At 28.3% G+C, this 24,169-nt stretch overlaps 1 protein-coding gene across 1 annotated transcript in view; it reads left to right on the forward strand.

The window, feature by feature from the left end:
• LOC113386796 (protein sel-1 homolog 1) overlaps nt 1-24,135 on the forward strand; it is a 225,599-nt gene extending 201,464 nt beyond the window's left edge. Inside the window, exon 13 of the mRNA XM_026624551.1 lies at nt 23,849-24,135. Within this exon, the coding sequence (XP_026480336.1) occupies nt 23,849-23,968 (120 nt within the window). The 3' untranslated portion in view covers nt 23,969-24,135. The remainder of the gene's footprint in view (nt 1-23,848) is intronic.
• Nucleotides 24,136-24,169: the final 34 nt, after the last annotated feature.

The raw sequence follows: 24,169 nt of genomic DNA on the forward strand, positions 1-24,169 counted from the left end.
ATGTGCAATATAAGTAAAAAATATGAGTTTATTGGTTTCTGTTTAAATAGTATAAGTTTAATGAAATGTTTGAAGTATAAAACTATAGTGTCAGCCCCTAATTACCTTAGCTCTTGAGCAACACCTGCCAGCTATGTCATTTTCCTAGTGTAGGAGGGTCACATATACGACTGTTTTTAAAGCGAATAAACGAAATATTTAATTATATATGAATTCAGGGCGTATAATGACAATCCAAAATCACAATATTTAATAAATTTTTATCATAATATTGAATAAATGTGCCAATATCCAGTGTCAACATATGAGATGGAAGATGAACTGTCGTTAACCTCATACATTTTTGTATCATTATATGATTCAATATGCTATTACCAAATGAATAAATCTGTATAAGATGGTTTAATCTAAAATGTCAATAAAAAACGTTAATTCCAATTGCAATCTTGATATAAGGTACAAAACACGAACAACAGCCGGACAGTAGTGGAATATAATTCTACATATTATCTCAAAACTATCCAATTTGAATTGTCGATTTTTTAAATTTAAATCAATTTTTGTTCTAAAAAATACTGCTTATTTTTTAGCGATAAAACAATTAAAAAATGTAAACTGCGAGTGGAATGTTTCAAAATATCAATAGCAATGTTCCAGAAATATTTATATATTTTTTGACGCAAGTAAAATAAAGTAAGTAAATTTAATAATTCGACGATTCAAAGTGGGTTATTTTATAATAATATGTAATGTTATATTCTATCGTATAAGGGCTGTTGTTCGGCTTAGGTTTCTTACATCTAGATTGTAATTAGAATTAACGTTTTTTATCGACATTTTGGATCAAAATATCTTATACAAATTCATTCGTCTTTTAGTAATGACATACTGTAACATATAATGATATGAAATTGGCGGAGACACTTCATCTTCTATCTCATATGTTGCCACTAGATATTGACACAGTTATTAAAAATTATGACTTCGGATTGTCATCATTGATTCATGTATACTTAATTATTAACGTTTCATCTAATTTGAATGATTCAAAAAACATTCGATTCATATTAATAAGGAGAAGTGCTGTTTAATTTTTGGCAAAGCCGTTTCGAAGATACGAGGCAAAAAGTGCCAAAAATAGTGATTCAGTTTTGAAGAGAATGGAGTGATAAGAAAACGATTTCAATAATTTAAAAAACATTTTACTTGTATTGACAAAATGAACAACTGATTAAATTTTGAGGAATGTGAAAAAAGTGAAGAAAATGGCATTTGGCGGTGAAAAATGATCATTAGACATATGCGCATCACATTATTAGATATTTTATAGAGATTTTAATAATAAGTATGGAGCGATATTGCATTGAAAAAAAAGTTCAAAAATTCCAAATTATTTCTAAATATAATTCAAATAAGTCAATTTACTCAAAAATTTAATATTCACAAAAATCAATCTTTTTTGGAAAATTGAATTTTTGGTACGGGAAGTTCCAGCAATTTGTCTTAAATGCCGTACACCAATAGTTGGTTTATTCGCTTCAAAAACAGTCGTATATGTGACCCTCCCACACTAGGAAAATGACATAGCTGGCAGGTGTTGCTCAAGAGCTAAGGTAATTAGGGGCTGACACTATAGTTTTATACTTCAAAAATTTCATTAAACTTATACTATTTAAACAGAAACCAATAAACTCATATTTTTTACTTATATTACACATTTGATGACGTTTAAAAGCTGCATATTATGAAAAATATGAATTTTTCAACTTTTCAAACGGCAATATCTCAGAAACGGTGATACTAACAAAAAAATTAATAATAACAATTTCATAGAGAATTTTATAATAAATAAACTTATCTAACATAATTTTTTAAAAAAAATTATGGTTTCGGCGGAAAATGGGAAAAACTAGATTTTTGCACCTTTGACCTTGAATAAAAAAAATCGCAGATGTCGGATCGATGAGGACTTTTGACATTTCATTTGTAATGGCCTATTTAACATCTGCACCAAATTTCAGCTCTATGCGAATTGTTCCTAACTGAAAACTTAATTTGACTGGGCTATAGCGTGTCAAAATTTCTTTAAAAAGGACAAGATCCCATCGCTTTTTAAATTTCCCGTGTAATTTGAACATATGCTAAAAACTGCTTTAAGAAAAAATGTGAAATTTCTATCTCAAACTCTGAACAGTAAATACATAGTTTCGATACTTGTTAAGTTATCATGTTTATAAGTGTGTTTTACCATCTGTGATGTTAAAAAATATAATATAATTTATTATATAATATTATGTAATATTATATAATTTAATATATTATATAAATATAATATATTTAAAATACTTTATTTAGCCATACGTTTCGGTCTTCGAGACCGTCATTCAGTGGAACAACTATATAGTTATAGAAACGTATATGGCTAAATAAAGTATTTTAAAACTACTTTAGTTGTTTTTTTCTTGGTGTTACTACCAGAATCTATATATATATATATATATATATATATATATATATACCGAAACGTATGGCTAAATAAAGTATTTTAAATATATTATATTTATATAATATATTAAATTATATAATATTACATAATATTATATAATAAATTATATTATATATATATATATATATATATATTGATACGGATTCGCCGTAGCCAAGATCGTTAACGCGTTGACTTTGTATGGACAGGGTCGCGCGTTCGATTCCCCGCTCTGGCAACCTGACATCGGGCAGCGCGATGTCCATTTTCAATTGAACATTAAATTATATATATATATATATAAAGCGAGAGGTTTTTCTTCAGATGGTGAAATAATATAATAAAATTGTTTCTTGGGCATCCATCCAGTAATTAAAAAACAGTTTTAATGAAATATGTTTTTATTTATAGAGAACATACGTTTCGGGTCTGGATTTGACCCATCTTCAGTGCTAAAATTAAATAATTCAGGGTTACAAATTAAAAACAATATAAAAAAAATACATAATTAACAGACAAAAATAAGTAAAACAGTGTATATGAAAAGTATATATGAAAAACAACCATAAAATAAACAATGTAAAGAAACTCACCATACAAATAAACTTTGAAAAACAACACAAAAACACAAAATTGCACGAAAAATAAATAAAAGTGAAATAAAAAATTGATGAAACGTCGAGTTATGAAAATTTTTAAAAAAAATTGTAAAATTAAAATGAATGATATATTTTATTATAAAAAAGCTTATTCCAAACGAACATGTTGTTAGTTTGGAAGTTGTATTACGAGTGTGTACGAGAGTAAAATGTGTGCGAACGTGTTTGCGGAAAATACTGGAAACTGTATCGTCATTGGTGAGAGAACGGGATAGAGAGAATTTTGGTGGTTCCATATTACGAAGATTTTCTCAACGATCATGCGCAGTAGGAACATAGTAAAAAATTTATACATGTGCAAGACATCCATAATCAAATCCCAAAAATATGTGAATGAAGAGAAAATTATTAGGAAAAAGTATAGATATTAACAGAAAAACGATAATAGTTATGGAACGATAAAAGTTACATAAAAAATTATAACATAACATATATATGTATATATAAACGCAAAACAATAAATGTAATATATGTATACACATACATATACACATATATGCATACACAAAAGAATATGTAGAATACATAAAAGAAATGTTAGGATGTATTGCGCATATTGAAAAAATTATTTGAAGCATCGCGGTAAATATTGCAAAGAGAAGCCGAATCAAATCGTTTGTTAATAGAAGGTAATATTTGTATGAAAATACTCTCAGCGAACTTCCTGCGTAAAATGTTAGATTCACGATGAATAACTCTTGGATTGGTGAAATTAAAAGAATGTTTAAATTTGGAGACATGCTCGGTGATCATGGTTTTATTTTGTTTTCTGTTCAAACTATTAAGTTCGTGTTGGCGCATTCTTTTTGAGAGAAATTGTGAAGTTTCTCCAACATAACAGCTTGAACAATCATTACAATCAATGACATATACGATGTTTGAAGTGCGGGAAATAGGGGTAGGAGTTTTTAAATTAGTGTATAAGTCTGAGAGAGTGTGTCCAGTCGAACACACTAGCTTCAGACCAACGGATGAAAAAAGTTTTTTCCATGAGTGGAAAAGGCAGTCAATGTACGGTAATGAGATGAAGGAATTGAGAGATAGTGAATTTTCAGGAGGCTTCACAAGGTTTTGTGAAATGATACTATTTTGTTGTGATTGGGAGGTAAATGAGGAAGCTGTACGGAATTTATTACGAAGAAAGGGTAATCTATTATTTATTACTGAGCGTAAAAGTTGTAGTGGATAGGAATTATTTTGAAGGGTAGAATATATCAAATTAATATTTTTTTCCCAATGTGATGGATGAGAAAGAAGGATGGCATGATCTAGTAAGTTGATGATGGATGCAATCTTGGTAGATTTGGGGTGATAGGAATGGTAGTTTAAATAGCGTCCAGACCAAGTGGATTTTTGATACCAACATGTAGTGATAGAGTTGTTATTTATGAAAAGAGTAATATCTAAAAAATTAATGGAGTTGTTAAATTGAGTCTCTAAGGTAAAACTAAGGTGTGAGTCAAAATTATTAAAAGAATTTAGGAAATTGGTTATGTTATAAGTAGGAATGCAAGTTAAAATGTCGTCAACGTAACGTTTGTAAAAAAGAGGTACATATGACAAGGTATTAAGAGTAGAGTTCTCTAGGAACTGCATACAAAGTTCAGCAAGAGGGGCACTCAAACTGGAACCCATTGGGGTGCCAAATTTTTGTTTAAAAAAGGAGTCGTTGAACGAAAAATAAGTATTGGAAATAATGAATTTAATACATTTCAGGAACCAAGAAAAATTGAAATCTGTGTGTTTGCTGATATCAGCCCATTTATGGTCTATGGCAGAGAGGATAAGGTCAGGTGAAATGTTAGTGAAGAGGGAAACAACATCTAAACTTATAAAGGAAAAATCAGATGGTACATTGAGGGAGTTAAGTTCGGGAATGAGTTCAAAAGAATTTTTGACAAAATGGGGAGAATTATGAGTGATATTGGACAAAATTGAACTAATAAATTTGGATAACTTGCAAAGAGGGGAATTTAAGTCAGCAGTGTCAGTTTGCTGACTTAAATTCCCCTCTTTGCAAGTTATCCAAATTTATTAGTTCAATTTTGTCCAATATCACTCATAATTCTCCCCATTTTGTCAAAAATTCTTTTGAACTCATTCCCGAACTTAACTCCCTCAATGTACCATCTGATTTTTCCTTTATAAGTTTAGATGTTGTTTCCCTCTTCACTAACATTTCACCTGACCTTATCCTCTCTGCCATAGACCATAAATGGGCTGATATCAGCAAACACACAGATTTCAATTTTTCTTGGTTCCTGAAATGTATTAAATTCATTATTTCCAATACTTATTTTTCGTTCAACGACTCCTTTTTTAAACAAAAATTTGGCACCCCAATGGGTTCCAGTTTGAGTGCCCCTCTTGCTGAACTTTGTATGCAGTTCCTAGAGAACTCTACTCTTAATACCTTGTCATATGTACCTCTTTTTTACAAACGTTACGTTGACGACATTTTAACTTGCATTCCTACTTATAACATAACCAATTTCCTAAATTCTTTTAATAATTTTGACTCACACCTTAGTTTTACCTTAGAGACTCAATTTAACAACTCCATTAATTTTTTAGATATTACTCTTTTCATAAATAACAACTCTATCACTACATGTTGGTATCAAAAATCCACTTGGTCTGGACGCTATTTAAACTACCATTCCTATCACCCCAAATCTACCAAGATTGCATCCATCATCAACTTACTAGATCATGCCATCCTTCTTTCTCATCCATCACATTGGGAAAAAAATATTAATTTGATATATTCTACCCTTCAAAATAATTCCTATCCACTACAACTTTTACGCTCAGTAATAAATAATAGATTACCCTTTCTTCGTAATAAATTCCGTACAGCTTCCTCATTTACCTCCCAATCACAACAAAATAGTATCATTTCACAAAACCTTGTGAAGCCTCCTGAAAATTCACTATCTCTCAATTCCTTCATCTCATTACCGTACATTGACTGCCTTTTCCACTCATGGAAAAAACTTTTTTCATCCGTTGGTCTGAAGCTAGTGTGTTCGACTGGACACACTCTCTCAGACTTATACACTAATTTAAAAACTCCTACCCCTATTTCCCGCACTTCAAACATCGTATATGTCATTGATTGTAATGATTGTTCAAGCTGTTATGTTGGAGAAACTTCACAATTTCTCTCAAAAAGAATGCGCCAACACGAACTTAATAGTTTGAACAGAAAACAAAATAAAACCATGATCACCGAGCATGTCTCCAAATTTAAACATTCTTTTAATTTCACCAATCCAAGAGTTATTCATCGTGAATCTAACATTTTACGCAGGAAGTTCGCTGAGAGTATTTTCATACAAATATTACCTTCTATTAACAAACGATTTGATTCGGCTTCTCTTTGCAATATTTACCGCGATGCTTCAAATAATTTTTTCAATATGCTCAATACATCCTAACATTTCTTTTATGTATTCTACATATTCTTTTGTGTATGCATATATGTGTATATGTATGTGTATACATATATTACATTTATTGTTTTGCGTTTATATATACATATATATGTTATGTTATAATTTTTTATGTAACTTTTATCGTTCCATAACTATTATCGTTTTTCTGTTAATATCTATACTTTTTCCTAATAATTTTCTCTTCATTCACATATTTTTGGGATTTGATTATGGATGTCTTGCACATGTATAAATTTTTTACTATGTTCCTACTGCGCATGATCGTTGAGAAAATCTTCGTAATATGGAACCACCAAAATTCTCTCTATCCCGTTCTCTCACCAATGACGATACAGTTTCCAGTATTTTCCGCAAACACGTTCGCACACATTTTACTCTCGTACACACTCGTAATACAACTTCCAAACTAACAACATGTTCGTTTGGAATAAGCTTTTTTATAATAAAATATATCATTCATTTTAATTTTACAATTTTTTTTAAAAATTTTCATAACTCGACGTTTCATCAATTTTTTATTTCACTTTTATTTATTTTTCGTGCAATTTTGTGTTTTTGTGTTGTTTTTCAAAGTTTATTTGTATGGTGAGTTTCTTTACATTGTTTATTTTATGGTTGTTTTTCATATATACTTTTCATATACACTGTTTTACTTATTTTTGTCTGTTAATTATGTATTTTTTTTATATTGTTTTTAATTTGTAACCCTGAATTATTTAATTTTAGCACTGAAGATGGGTCAAATCCAGACCCGAAACGTATGTTCTCTATAAATAAAAACATTTTTCATTAAAACTGTTTTTTAATTACTGGATGGATGCCCAAGAAACAATTTTATTATATATATATATATATATATATATATATATATATATATAATTATATATATAATTAATATAATTATATATATATAATTAAATACTGAACTTATATACAATACTTACATAAATTAATTATACAAAAATACACTACACTATTACACTGTTATAAACCAAGCTATTAATAACTGGAACATTTAAACTAATTATTTTTTTTTGACAATTTTTTTGGTTACATTCTAGTGAGTACAGATTGACTAACGTCTAAAAACTGAATGAATTGTGTTTACAAATTTTGCGAAAGTGTAAAAAAACTGGCAAACATATGTTTTTTTGTAAAATAATAAAATAATATAATACACGCTTCATTCTGTTTTTCAAAATCAAAAGATTGGACAACAATTCGCTTTGACTATAAAATAATACTTGACTATTTCCAAAACACCACCATATCTGAATGAAGCGTGTATTTTATTATTTTATTATTTAGTCAATCTGTACTCACTAGAATGTAACCAAAAAAATTGTCAAAAAAAATAATTAGTTTAAATGTTCCAGTTATTAATAGCTTGGTTTATCACAGTGTAATAGTGTAGTGTATTTTTGTATAATTAATTTCTGTAAGTATTTATATATAAGTTCTATAACTTTATATTATTTTCCTCCTACATCATATAAAATCTTTTAGTTTTTCCACTGAATGACGGTCTCGATGAAGACCGAAACGTATGGATAAATAAAATATTTCAAAACTACTTTAGTTTGTTTTACTTGGTATTACTGCCCGATTCTAAATAACTCATCAAAATATATATCAACACTAAACTCACATACTTCAAAATATATATATATATATATATATATATATATATATATTCAATCCTCCTGATTGAAATTTGTATCCGTTTGACAACCAACATTTCAAAACTTTTGTTATAAAAAATTCGTATCAATCCAAAAATAAATAAAATTCGGATTAAAATTTGAATATGATGGATTAAATACTATTGATTAAAGTGTTTTTTAAACTTAAATAATAAATAAAATGAAATAATTAAAGATTTGAATAAAGGAGTACATTGCGTTTTAGTATCCGATTTTAAATTTATTCGAATAATTTAGTATATTCATTTAATACTTTCCATAATTATTGACAAATGACATTTCACGTTTTTTTAGTTTACAACTAAAATTATGAATATAGCATTTTGCCTAATTTGGATATAACTGTTGGTGGATATATTATAATATATCTGTTCCTTTTTCAATTAGTAAAAATAATATATTTTTTGAATTATAATTTTTTTTTTTCAAAAATCATAAATCGTTTTTTCTCGGTTTCCATAAATATTGACATTTGTCATTTTAGGGTTTTGTCTTTTTTTAGTAAATTTCTGTCAAAATTTATGGAAATTTATAAAAATTATATATTTATATTTTAAATTTACTTTTCAAAATTTCCTATAACCTAAGTTTGATATATATGCACACGATGAGCGAACCAACAACGTAACACGAGGTTTATATATATATATATATATATATATATATATACATATATATATTAGGGTGGTCCTTAAAATGGTCATTTTCGAATTTCCTTGCTCCCAGGGGCTCAAATGGTTCCAAATAGATAAAAAACAATTTTCTGAAAGTTTTAGCTCTTAATATTAACATTTAGATAGAGCGCAATTCAATCAAAGTTTTGTATGGAAATAGCATGGAAAAATTTTCAAAAATTTTAAAAATGTTTTTTAGATGTAACTTAGCGAACAAATAAATTAATAAAACTCATTCATTTGTCGCTAAGTTACACCTAAAACATAGTTTTTTAATTTTCAAATTTTTTTCCATGCTCTTTCCATACAAACTTTGATTGAATTGCGCTCTATCTAAACGTTAATATTAAGAGCTAAAACTTTCAGAGAATTGTTTTTTATCTATTTGGAACCATTTGAGCCCCTGGGAGCAAGGAAATTCGAAAATGACCATTTTAAGGACCACCCTAATATATATGATACGGTTTTTCAGCCACAAGTCGAAAAAATAAAACCAGAACGTAAATATAAATCTTTTTAATACGTTTCGAGCTATTCTGCTAGCTCATCATGTTTGCATTTTATAGTTGAACCCTTTATTTTGAATAATTTTTTTGAGTTAGAAAAAATCAAGTATGACAGAATTTTTTTGAATCTTAAACGGTTACATATTAAAAAATTCGATAAATTATTAGAAAAACATAACAAATTTTCCGTTCCTCTGGTAAAAGAAAAATTAATTGATAAGTGGTTAAAAAATTTTTCAAATACACCTATTCCTTCTAACTTAAAATATATTTTTGCTTTAGGCCCCAAATTTTCTCTTCCTCCATCTAAATCAAACTTTAATTTTATAAAAATTCTCAGTAATTTAGAGAATGGTATTTTAAAGTTGAAGGATGTTGAAAAAGAATCAAAATTTAGATCCGTTTGCTGTAAGAACCTTCTATCTTTCATAAAGAAAAATTTAAATAAAAATTTCATTCATTTGAATTTTGAAGTTTTAAGAGATTTGAATTTATGTAAAAGATTTTTGAAGGACAATCCTGATATTATTGTTACGAGAGCAGACAAGGGTAATCTCACTGTTGTTCTCAATAAGGAAGATTATCTTTCAAAAACATATAACTTGTTGAAGGATGAAGTTTTTTATAGCGAATTGGCCAACGATCCCACAGATCACTTAAATGGACAGACACAAAAACTTATTAATAATTTAATTGACAAAAAACAAATTACTAAATCATTAGGATATTCCCTTAAAGTTTTTCATCCTAATTTTCCTAAATTATACTGTCTTCATAAACCAGATTTACCTATAAGACCTATTGTTTCTGATATTAACACTCCTTTAAGTAAACTTACGAAGCACATTAGCACTATTCTTTCTAAGGTTACCATTTTGTCGGAATTTAATGTTTCCAATTCTTTCAATTTAGTTAAACGTCTAAATAATTTACAAATTCCTCCTGATTTTTCTTTTGTCAGTTTTGATGTCATATCGCTTTTTACTAATGTTCCTTGGGACTTAGCGTTAGATGCTATCTCAGATCGTTGGAATGATATCCAACCCCACACTTCTATAAACTTATTTTGGTTCAAATACATTTTAAAATTCATTTTTAGTAATACTTATTTTTGTTTTGAAAATAAATTTTATTCACAGATTTTTGGTTTGCCAATGGGCTCTAGTGTTAGTCCCCCTCTGGCTGATTTGACTTTACAACTTCTAGAAAATTCCGTTTTGCCTAAACTTCCTGTTCAACCCTTCATATATTTTAGATATGTTGATGACATTCTTTTATGTTTAGATAATAACTATATGAACCATACATTGAATTGTTTTAACTCTTTCAATAAACATTTGCAGTTCACTTGTGAACAAGAGGTTGACAATTCTATTAGCTTTTTAGATATTAAAATTATTAGATTTAATAATAACAAAGTTTATACAAACTGGTATCAAAAGCCAACTTGGTCCGGTTGTTACATTAACTATTTTTCCTTTCATTCCCGTTCGATCAAAATTTCTATTATTATTTCATTAATTGATAGAGCTATTCTTTTAAGTGATTACATCTTTTGGAACAAAAGTTTAGATTCAATCCGCGAAATTCTTGTAGACAATTCATATCCGTTAAAATTAGTTAATAATATTATAAAAAACCGTATGCAGTATTTAAATAATAATAAAATTAACATTAATAATAATAACCTTTCGTTACCTATTGATACTAGTTTAATAAAGTCTTCATCTTTTCTAAATCGTTATAAAGGTATTATTTCCTTACCATTTTTAGGCAATTTTACTTATTTTTTAAAAAAGATATTTTCTGAAGAAGGTTTTCTTTTAGTTTCCAAATTTGAAAATACTCTAAATTCTTTGTATACTCCTTTAAAATCAAAAACACCACAAAATAGAATTGTTGACTCCGTTTACAAGGTGAATTGTAATGATTGTGAAAAATTCTATATTGGGGAGAGTTCACAGTATATATATAAAAGAATGCTTCAACATAAATATAATTCAAACAATAAAAATCAATATAAAACAATGCTTTCAGACCATATGCAAAATTTTAAACACACATTTGACCTAAACAATCCAGTTATTTTATATATTGAACAAAATGTTGACCTGAGAAGGTTTGCTGAATCTGTTTTCATTTTTTTAAATTCTGAATGTGTTAATAAGAATTCGATATATTTCGATTACTTGATTTCATTTTTCAAGTGGTACAAGTTTATATATATATACATATTTTTTTGTTTTTAGAACAAAATATTCATGTTTGTCAAATTTTACATAAAATCATTTTTTGAATGTTTAATAACTTGCAAAACTGGTTTGGTATGTATAATTTTAATTCTGTTTTATTTTATTTTGTTACTTTGTTTTATTACTCTGTTTGTTTTTTAGCTGAATGATGAGCTAGCAGAATAGCTCGAAACGTATTAAAAAGATTTATATTTACGTTCTGGTTTTATTTTTTCGACTTGTGGCTGAAAAACCGTATCATATAATGTTTCAAAGTCGAAACAAACAATATCAAGATATATTATATATATATATATATATATATATATATATATATATATATATATTAGTTGTAGAGTTTCGAACAAGAATCCAAAGAGTAATAAAAAACAAACAAAGTTTTTTAAATACACTATTTCTTTATTTATTTATTTATTTACTGTCGACGTTTTGGAACTAGGTGTCTGAACATCTTCAGGACATCTGTCAATCATAATATAATCAAAATGAAAATGACAAAAATAAATGAGTGGATTATATAACAGGATATTAAAAATGATAAAAAATTTTTGAAAGAAAAGGTTAATGACAAAATTGAATTAATTACCTGTATGTTTGAATATCCGTTAACACTTTTTCACTAAACAAGATTTTAACAAAAATTGAATTTATGAGTTATTTTTTCAGCCGAATAGGTAAATTTTGTAAATATATATAGAGTTTTGTCTTTTTTAAAAATTATTATTTAAAAACCAAACAATATTATTCTCTCGATGTTATGAGATCGGCTGTTGGTGATAAACTAAAAACTGAGTCATGCGTATGTATGTGTGTGTTTTTATATGTTTGGATGTGAATACTTAAATTATTGATCTTGAATGGAAGTCGATATTAATTGTTTGTCAAAAAGTGTTAAAAATTTAAATAAGAATTATGTAATAGGCTGTGATCTGATCTAATGTTAACACTATTAGAAACGTTCATAAGAATAAGGCAACTTTCCGCAAATAATGTCTTAAAGATGCAACTTTCATGATATAAGATCTTTGGAGTGAAGTTAAACGAGTGGGCATTTTCAATAGAGTGCTGTACTAGGCTACTTTTGAAATTTTTTTGTTTATGGTGGACCACACTTAGTTCATGTTGTCTCATTCTTTTGTGTACATATTGTGAGATTTGTCCAATATATTGGAAAGCACAGTCGTTACAAGAAACAGAATATACTACGTTAGTATTGAATTTGGATGGGGTAGGAGATTTAATGTTCGTAAAATTTTTTTTGAAGGAGTGTAAGGATGAGCCTGATACTAAAATGTTTTCATCTAACAGAAGTTTGGCAAAATAATAATATAATTCTTCAACGTATGGAATGCTGCAGTAAATAAGATTGGTGTTTTTTATGTTGGTAGTGGTATTGGGAGAATTAATGTGTTTTTAAAAAAGTTCGTCTTTTTGAATAACCGAATGAATAAGATTTTATGATAAGATATATATATATATATATATATATATGATATTCAGTTTTCAGGGCAATACATCAATTAAAAAATTTGTATGACTTTAAAACGTTTTTATTTTTTCCATACGTTTCGACACATAGTTTTGTGTCATCTTCAGTGGACTCTATTTTGAAGGTACAGATAACATTATTAATTAAAACTAATATATAAGAAGTGATATGGTATGAACTTACATGTAATTGTAATAATCCTAATTATTTCCTAATTGTAATTGTTCACAATGCACAATGAAAACCAATTCTTGTCACTTTAAATGTAACAATAATAAATTTTTTGAATGAGTTATTTTATGAATTTGTAAAATACATCCCGCTATACTGTATTCCGATGCAAGAGTGAAGCCAAATGTGCACAAATGTGCAACCCACGTGTTAGAAGTTAGGTACCGAGCGCACGAACTGATCAGAGAATTTAAGGTTTGACAACGCGCGAGGGTACATAAAGTAAAAAATAAAAAGATGACAATTGTGAGGGTGGACATAGTTGGTAGAATTGAAATAAAATTAACAGAAAAAGAAAAATTAACATAAAAATTAATATAATTAAAAAGTCGATAAGATAGGTAATTATTTTAAAGGAATGAATTTCGAGACATTGTTTAAAACTACTTGGTAATTCTCACACAATGAAGAATTATCCAATCTTTTGTTTATGCTGTTTTTGAAAAGATGTATGAAACATGATTCTGAAAAGCGTCTCTGCGATGTATTCGACTCGTGATATAAAATTGTGGCAACATCAAAATTGAAAATATGATTGAAATTTTGTATGTGGTCAGTTATCATTGTTTGATTTTGATTTTTATTTTTGGAGTTGTTATAGTGTTGTCTGAGACGTTTTTTTAGATGTTGTCCAGTTTCGCCAATATAAGTGGCCTCACAATTTGTGCAGTCAATTTTATACACGATGTTAGAAATACGATCTAAACTTGTCTGTGATTTTAAGTTCGAAAATAAGAAGTTAAGAGTCTGATCAATATTGCAAACTAAACGCAAATCCGCGAATTCAAATAGTTTTTTCCAAATAGGAAAGAGATTTTTAATGTAAGGGAGACAAATAGTGCCAACAAACTTATTTTCTTCTTTTTTCTGGGACTCGAGGGAAGGAAGATTATGTTTTGTGTTAAGGACGGAAAGTCTGTTGTTAATTACTGATTTTATAAGGTGTGGAGGATAGCAATTATTTAATAGGGTTCTGTGGATTAGAGATAGGTTAAAAGGCCAAAATTTTTTATCTGACAAGAGAATAGCATGATCAACTAAATTGATAATGGTACCGATTTTCATGTTAGTGGGATGATAAGAATGGAAATTGAGATATCTGCCAGACCACGTTGGTTTCTGGTACCAGTTAGTAATAATTTTATTATCTGGAGTTTTTATGATATTTACATCTAAAAAGCTAATTGACCTATTGTGTTCTTTTTCGAAGGTAAAGGTTAGGTGTTTATTAAAGGAGTTAAAATTTTTTAGTAAAGAATCAAAGTTATTTTTAGGAATGCAAGTAATTATATCATCAACATATCTGTAGTAAAGGAAAAATTCAACATTAGATAGTTTAAAAACGTTTTTTTCGAGATGTTGTAAAGAGAGTTCAGCAAGAGCAGGTGAGATAGGCGATCCCATGGGGGTACCAAAAATTTGTGTATAAAATTGTGAATTGAATTCAAAATAAGTATTCGCGACTATGAATTTAATGGACTCTCGAAACCAATGGAGGGAAAGGGTAGTGTGGCAAGAAATCTCATCCCATCTATCTGTGATTGACTCTAAAATTAGTTCTAGTGGGACATTTGTGAAAAGAGAAACTACGTCTAGGCTTATTAAGAGGGAGTTGTTGGGCACTTGTGTATTACGTATTTTGTTGACAAATTCGAAGGAATTTTTAATAAAGAAAGGAGAATTAACAGCAACTATGGAGAGGGGTTTGCTCAGAAATTTGGAAAATTTATTTAGTGGTGAATTCAAATCTGCAACTATAGGTCTAAAAGGTACATTGGTTTTGTGGATTTTTGGGAGACCATATAATTTTGGGTTGTTAGGATGTAGGTTTTTTAACGACAAGGACAAGTCTTGTGGGATTTGTTTAGTAGAAACTAAATTATTAATGAATTTGTGGAACGTGCGGTTGATTCGATCTGTAGGATCGCTATTGATAGGACTGTAAACGTTAGTGTCATTAACTAGACTAGTGATTTGTTCTAAGTAGTTAGTTTTGTCGAGAATTACTGTGACATTTCCTTTATCTGCTCTGGTTACTAAAATATTCGGGTTATCTTTGAGAAAGTTTTTACAAAGTTTTATGTCTCTTAAAATATCTTTGTAATCAACCATTTTTTTGGAGTTAAAGGACTTGATATAGGAGAGAAAATTTTTGCAGAAATGGGAACGAATGTTAGATTTTACTTCAGGATTTTTGATATTATGAAGGCCAGCTTCTAGTCTGCTTAAAACTTTAATAAAATTTAAATTGTAACAATTATTGGGGATAGCAAAGTTGGGACCTAGTGCAAAAATGTAAAGTAATCTATCTGGAATTGTGACGCTGGAAAGATTTTTTAGCCATTTGTTAATTAGTGTACTATTTAAAACTATTTTTAAACGGTTGCGTTTAGCCTGCAATAATTTATCGAATTTAATTTTATAAGAATTTTTTAATTTAATGAAAAATTTGTTGTTACGAGTCGATTCGTATTCAGAAAAGCTTTGCAGAATCTCCGCTTCGACAGTATGAGTGAGCCAAGCGTACGTTTTATCAATAGCTAGTTTCAAATTATTGACATTGCAGATACAATTCTTGATTTCAATGGATAACATATGGAGGCTTAATGATGAAAATTTGTTTTTTAGCGAACTATGTAAGTGCGAAAATTTGTCTGTAATGAATTGATAGAACTTAGGAATTATACTTTCTTTTCTGCATCTTATTAAGAAAATCTGTTTGTTAATGTTAGTTATTAATTTCGTATTCAGTTTGGTAATGTGTTTTAATTGTGAAAAAATGTAAAAACCGTAATGCTTTTTGATAAACGAGTAAAACGAATTATTTAGGGGGTAATTGTTTTGAGAATAATCAGTTCCTTTGAAGAACGCGCGGTTGAAAGTCGTTTGATTCATGATGTAAATAAATAAAAGAAACGGTAAATTAAAGTAAAAGTAAAAATGTAAAAAGGAAAACTAAATAAGGGAATTTAAAATGACAAGAATAGTGTACAAAATTATTATGAAAGTTATTACAATTTACTAAGAAACTTACCAGAAACCAACGTGGTCTGGCAGATATCTCAATTTCCATTCTTATCATCCCACTAACATGAAAATCGGTACCATTATCAATTTAGTTGATCATGCTATTCTCTTGTCAGATAAAAAATTTTGGCCTTTTAACCTATCTCTAATCCACAGAACCCTATTAAATAATTGCTATCCTCCACACCTTATAAAATCAGTAATTAACAACAGACTTTCCGTCCTTAACACAAAACATAATCTTCCTTCCCTCGAGTCCCAGAAAAAAGAAGAAAATAAGTTTGTTGGCACTATTTGTCTCCCTTACATTAAAAATCTCTTTCCTATTTGGAAAAAACTATTTGAATTCGCGGATTTGCGTTTAGTTTGCAATATTGATCAGACTCTTAACTTCTTATTTTCGAACTTAAAATCACAGACAAGTTTAGATCGTATTTCTAACATCGTGTATAAAATTGACTGCACAAATTGTGAGGCCACTTATATTGGCGAAACTGGACAACATCTAAAAAAACGTCTCAGACAACACTATAACAACTCCAAAAATAAAAATCAAAATCAAACAATGATAACTGACCACATACAAAATTTCAATCATATTTTCAATTTTGATGTTGCCACAATTTTATATCACGAGTCGAATACATCGCAGAGACGCTTTTCAGAATCATGTTTCATACATCTTTTCAAAAACAGCATAAACAAAAGATTGGATAATTCTTCATTGTGTGAGAATTACCAAGTAGTTTTAAACAATGTCTCGAAATTCATTCCTTTAAAATAATTACCTATCTTATCGACTTTTTAATTATATTAATTTTTATGTTAATTTTTCTATTTCTGTTAATTTTATTTCAATTCTACCAACTATGTCCACCCTCACAATTGTCATCTTTTTATTTTTTACTTTATGTACCCTCGCGCGTTGTCAAACCTTAAATTCTCTGATCAGTTCGTGCGCTCGGTACCTAACTTCTAACACGTGGGTTGCACATTTGTGCACATTTGGCTTCACTCTTGCATCGGAATACAGTATAGCGGGATGTATTTTACAAATTCATAAAATAACTCATTCAAAAAATTTATTATTGTTACATTTAAAGTGACAAGAATTGGTTTTCATTGTGCATTGTGAACAATTACAATTAGGAAATAATTAGGATTATTACAATTACATGTAAGTTCATACCATATCACTTCTTATATATTAGTTTTAATTAATAATGTTATCTGTACCTTCAAAATAGAGTCCACTGAAGATGACACAAAACTATGTGTCGAAATGTATGGAAAAAATAAAAACGTTTTAAAGTCATACAAATTTTTTAATTTATGTATTGCCCTGAAAACTGAATATCACATATTTCAACATCAAAATTATACAAAAAATTTAATATATATATATATATATATATATATATATATATATATATATATATACATATACCCAGGGCCGGTCCTGCCTTGCATGCAATGCATGCAAAAAATGCGGGCGCAAGCCTTAGGGGGCGCCAAAACGAGATTCGGAAATAGAATTTATAATATATTATTCACATTTTTTTTAATATAAAATTTAGAATACTTAATAGATTATAATAAACAATCTAACTTAATGGATACGTAGACACAAAAAGCATATTTAGTTTGCAATGTGATATCAGTAGAAACAATTCATTACTCTGCAAATTAGTAAATTATTATTCTGCTTATTGTTTCATGTACTTATTAAATTCTTCTCGTTTGATGTTTGAAGTTAAGGTGGACTCAAAAAAGAAATTGTCTAGCGTTCAAACCCGTAAGCACAAACCTACGAAAGTTCAAATTATGGGCATTATTGACGAAAAACTACGAGCTGATTTAGTTTGAACGAAACTTGTTAAAAAAAAATAGATACAAATTATAATATAAAAACATGGAAAATTGGAAGTCAGTGCATAGAAAATGGCTTTATTAAATTAAGACCGAGAAACTGAATAGTAACTTTTGTGTTTGTTGAAAATGTTTCGCATCTGATGAAATTGGACGTTGAAGACATACGTTGTTAGATTTGTGGAAATGGAGCAAATATGAAAAATGGAAGCAAAATGTACTAGAAACAAAAATCTTGAGCTTTTTTTATACCTATTGGTGTCCGTACTAATTTTAATTATTGACTAAGCAGAGATAATACAGATACAAATATAATTGTGTTTTGTTTTCAATACAGTTAAGGAAATATGTAATTTCTTTGCATCTTTTAATAAAATACGTTAAAAATTTAACTTTAAAACAACAATCTGATATTCTGAATCAGATGGGAAAGTAAATATGAATACAATTCGGTCTTTACGATAACAATAAGAAGTTTACGATACAATTTTGGATATTACAAATAATGAAAAAAAAAATTAAAATAAAATTTAAAAAATCAACATGAAAAACAGTGTTCTGTTTAAAAATAAAATAAGTAAAATGTTTCAAAATCCAAATATTAATATTACACATATGTTAAAAATACTTGAAAATGTAAACTATTTGGTCAACCCGCAAATCGCTTCGATTTTCTAAAAAAAATTAGAATCAATGTATTTTATAAGCGTTTAGATTATATTTAATTGTTTGTGTACTAAATCCAGAATGATTAACCCCTTCGACTCGAATGCCGAAAATTCGCGAGTGGAAAGTGTTAAAAATCAATTTAAAGAATTTACGTAAATATTTATATAATTTTAATAATAAATGTTAAAACAGTTAAAATTATTGGAGGGGGGGCGCTAGAACAAATCTTGCATGCGGGCGCTGAGGCCCCAGGACCGGGCCTGCATATACCTATTACAAATGTACTTGTGAAAGATTTAAAAAAAAGGCTCAATCTTTATGGTCTTCAACGAATGTAGTGCAAGGTGTTTTGATAGTGATTTACTGTTCATACTTAATTTTTTTATTTTGATTATTCAGCATATCAGAAAAGTGCAAGGTGTAAGTGGCATTTTGCCATAAAGCAAGTTCCATGAACTTCCTGATATGTATAATAAATGGCAATTAAATAAACAAATAAAAATTTAGATACAATTTTAAACTGTCAGCCTAATCTGAAACTGATTCCTTTCAAATTGAAAGGTCTGAATTTTTTACTGTGCTCCGAATTGCATGAAATTTTGGAATTAGGTTCATCTTAACCTCAAGTTCAAAAGTGAAAACAATTCGGGTTCCGCCACCACCCCCCGGGTAAAATAACGTCGGAAATCGATAGAAGAGCTAATTATAAGAAAAAAGTGTCTTTTATAGTTTTTCAAAAAAACTAATACTTTTCAAGTTACTGGCCACTAAAAATTGATATATTTTTGGCGTTTTTCTTCGTTTTTTTGCAAATATCTCCTAAAATATACATTTTAACGAAAATCATGTAATGAACAAAATAAGGTCAATAAAAATCTTAATAAATTGGTGTTTTATAAAGTGTTCTAGGAATAATGTTAAGCACGATTTGAGTGAGCAAAGTCGTTTTTTATTTCATTCAAGATTTAATTGTTGTATTTAAAGCCATCTAGTGGCGAGGTTTTACATTTTATGCATTTCGGTGAAATGAATGTGGGTTTTATAGTGCTCCATACATAAGCTTTAAAATGAGTGCTGTTACAAGTTTTTTGCGTGTAAAATGAGTGAGCTATCATGTAAATAAGAAGCATATACGATGTATTTTTCTTTTAAATCATATGGTTTAATGAGCGCTATTTCCACCAGAATCAAATTGATCCACATTCCATCTAGAATTCACTTCACTGTAGACATCTTGATGGATTCTAGCAGATTCACTACTTTAGTACAAACTATTTTCAGAAAACCCACGATTTTATAAAAACTTTTTTTTCCAATTTTTTTAAAAATCGAACTTATTTTTATTATATCTCAAAAAGAATAAAAGATACGTATAAAAGCATATAGATAAAAATCAAAGGTTTCTTTCTGGCTTATTATTGTTTATTATTATTTTTCTTACACACAAAAATTGACAGAGTTACGATTGTTTAAAGAGTGCGCGGCCACGCAATCAGAGCCTCTCTCGAGCCTTTTAACCGTTCGCCGTTTCAAAATGAGAGGAGTTACGAAAAAAATTATGATGAAAAAAGTTGTAGCCTTTTTATTAACCTTTCAAATGATATATTACAAATTATGATGGAGTCGAAATTAAAGGAGTTATGACCCGAAGACTGATCGCATTTTTGCCCAAAACTATTGACTTATATATGAGCCGCTCAGTGCACACATCGACTAATTCCACTTTTTGAAAAAACTGAGATATTAGTGGGAAAGAACTTGGTATAATCATAACTTTTTATGATTATAATATTTTTCCATAAGAATAAAAATTGCCACTGTGAAACGAAATTTTTTTTTGACCACTGAATCCATAAGTCATTTATTTCAGAAGACATTTTGATTAACTCCATTCTGTAGTGTATATGTTCTGGTTGGGTTGGATTTCGGGTTTCAAATTAATGAATTACGAATAAGAACACAGAACTGTAGGGTGTTGTGGGTTTCGAAAAAAATTCATCTAGTTTTATAAAAGACATCGAGGACGTTACAAACTTTGAAAAAATAACATACTAAAATTCGTGTACCCGGAAAAACAAGAATATTAAAACTGCCTGAAGTTTATTGAAACTTGTTCAAAGTACAGAAATAAGAGCTAACTTAATTAAAAATAAATTTCTGGTCGGTGAAAATAATTATTAATCTATTGACTCAAGATTTTGTCATTATTGAGTCACGTGCGAAAAAAAATCGAGACATAATTTTACCAGATATTTGATACGATATAATAAAAACATTTAAGAAAAAAGCGCCATTGTAGCTAAGCCGAATGCTTTACTAAGATTTTTATCTATTTTTTATTTATTTAGAACAATAAATCAATAACAGATAAGTAACCATCACAGGGTGTCCAGAAAATTGGCTTAAAATGCGCTGAATTTAGAATAGAAAGGTTCAAACCCAACGATATACAATTTAAGTGTGACTACAATGAAGATCCGAATTTTAAAAAAAAGTTTGTATCAGTTAGACCAAAATGTTCAAATAATATAGTACATATTAGTCTTTATTATATTCTAAAGACAGACTTTGAGTACTCGGTCTCAATGTTAAACCATTAAAGTCTTATGGAAACTGGTTCAATTATAAAGATTATTGATTTTTGAAAATTTGCTTTTAGAAAATACTCGAGTTAACGTGTTCGTTTGTTTCCAATTATGTTTAATAAATCCACTCGAAATACTTTTAATCACTCATAAATTAATTTATTTTTTATTGATTAAGTCGATTATTTACACATATCGAAGTTCATGTAACTTGCCTCGAGGCAAAATACCAATACCAACTAATCATGAAAAAGCTTTAACACGAATATATAAAAATTAGCTTTATTACTTTTTCCAGTTGAAAACTTGATTAACTCCACAAGTCATATCAAAACTTCAACTTTAATGATAATTATTTTCTCACAATTAATAGTTATAAATCATATATACCGTTACATGGAAGCTATATATGTATTCATACGTTCTAAAATATATTTTTCAATTTATATTATAACAGGAATTTTTAAAAGCAATATACATTACTTTATCGCTTTTCTCCACTTTCTGACTTTCGGAGTTAGTCACTGTGTGCACTGAACGGCTCATATGTGCTTATGTGTATTTATAATAAAAAAATTTGAAATAATATGAATTAATTGGTTTAGCGTATATCTCGGGGACCAACTACAAAATGTTGATCATGAAATGTATCTATATTCATGGTACAGAATTTTGGCAGGCAGATTTATTCTTATAGTAAAGTATTTTATGGCTGGAAGGTCCACGTGTTAAATAAATTAATATAGTTTTATATCACTATAGTCAAATGAAAGTTTAATAATTGCAGTAACAAGAACAACGAGTTTAGACAAAATATACGAATTTAGACAAAATTATACTGGGTACTATTGTTATATTAACTGTTTTTATTTAAGGGTAGTTTTAAGAGTTGAACAAATTATGGATATGGTAATTATTTTCGAGAAACTAAAATAATATTTATATCATTTTGAATTTCTTAATATTCTTTCAATTTCAAAATATTTTTTTCAAACAATATTTTATCAAGGGCTTGTTTTTAAAGGTCGAAAAAGGGTTAAAAATTTGATAATCAAGAAAGAAAACATAAAATATTATTTACTTTATACGTAATTCTTTTTATATCATACCGAAATTTATTTTTAAGTGTTTTTTTAATTTAGGCGTTGTTTGAAGGGTTTTACGATTCTCACGGGGTTGAAAATGATTTTATTGCAAGGTAAATGTATTAAAAAATATTTTTTAATTATATCCTATAATATTAAAAATGCTCAATGTCCACTTATTTATTAAGGGGTCGCAATCCCCCAAGGGGGTGGTGGCGGAACCCAAATTGTTTTCACTTTTGAACTTGAGGTTAAGATGAATCTAATTCCAAAATTTCATGCAATTTGGAACACAGTAAAAAAATTCAGAGGTTATACCCTTTTTTCCTCTCCATTTACTGCACTATAGTGCCCATAAAGATTATGATATATGCAATTATATTAATTATAGTGCAAAAACACTTGCTTTTATGTCTTAAAACTTTTAAGTTAAAAGCGCCATTATTATCAATCATTATTACAAACTCAATGATTTTTTTTTAAACACCCAATTTTAGTAGATTTCCAATATTTTAGGATTATAAAATCTATAGACATGTAAAGTTACATTATAAACGCACCAATTTTCAATTACTTAGTTTTATTTTATTAAAGGAGCTATTTGGCTGATAGGATTTTTAAATCTTTGAAATCAGTGCTACAATATTTACTTTTGGCTCATTTTTTGGCCATTTTTGAGGAAAAAATTAACACACATACAACTTCAGAGATTGCATAAAATTAGCAAGTCGGATTTTCGGGTGAAAACAAAGTTTTTTAAAAAATATGTTGATGACACAATAATAACTCATAGACCTTATAATATATTATGTATTATAAAGTCTTGTACTAACTAAACAAATTCAAAAACAGAAAAAATGAACAACGTTTATTACAAACAGGATATATTACTGATTATGAGTTTTTCGATATACTCCTACCAGACTGAACTAAGATCCATATTACTCTGGCTTTTCCCAAAACACGAAACAACTTCAGAGTCAGATTAAATTTAACGACAAATATAAATACTATGTTTATTCCAGTCTGGTTGCATTTTTTAGTGAAAAACTCAACAAATCTTCAGTGTATGTGATATTGCCCCGATGTGTGTGTGTACATGTACAATTGTAAAATTATATTTTTATTGTCCATTTAGTTGTTATATTTTTTTCAGGATTCTCTATCTTCTGTATTTGATTTAGATGAGATGCTTTCGTCCAACTGGGATTTATACTTAATAAGTATATTAACTGCGATGATTGGAGTTTTAGTGTACTTTCGGCGGGCGCCATAGCCACCACATGAAGAGCAAAAAGGAAGTTTTTGAAAGTAAATTAAAAAATTTAATCAATGAACATTTTTTCCATTTGTACAAATTAAATTATAAAGGATTCTTTGAAATAAACTTGTTATAAGGGACATAACTTATTCAATACATTATATGAAGTAATTGAAGTAAATAAAGCGATTATATGATTCATATCTGAAACTTTTT

The sequence above is a fragment of the Ctenocephalides felis genome, unplaced genomic scaffold (assembly GCF_003426905.1).
Source record: "Ctenocephalides felis isolate EL2017-DRISC unplaced genomic scaffold, ASM342690v1 CF-g0.4_SCAFFOLD_03571, whole genome shotgun sequence".
NCBI classification, from domain to species: domain Eukaryota; kingdom Metazoa; phylum Arthropoda; class Insecta; order Siphonaptera; family Pulicidae; genus Ctenocephalides; species Ctenocephalides felis.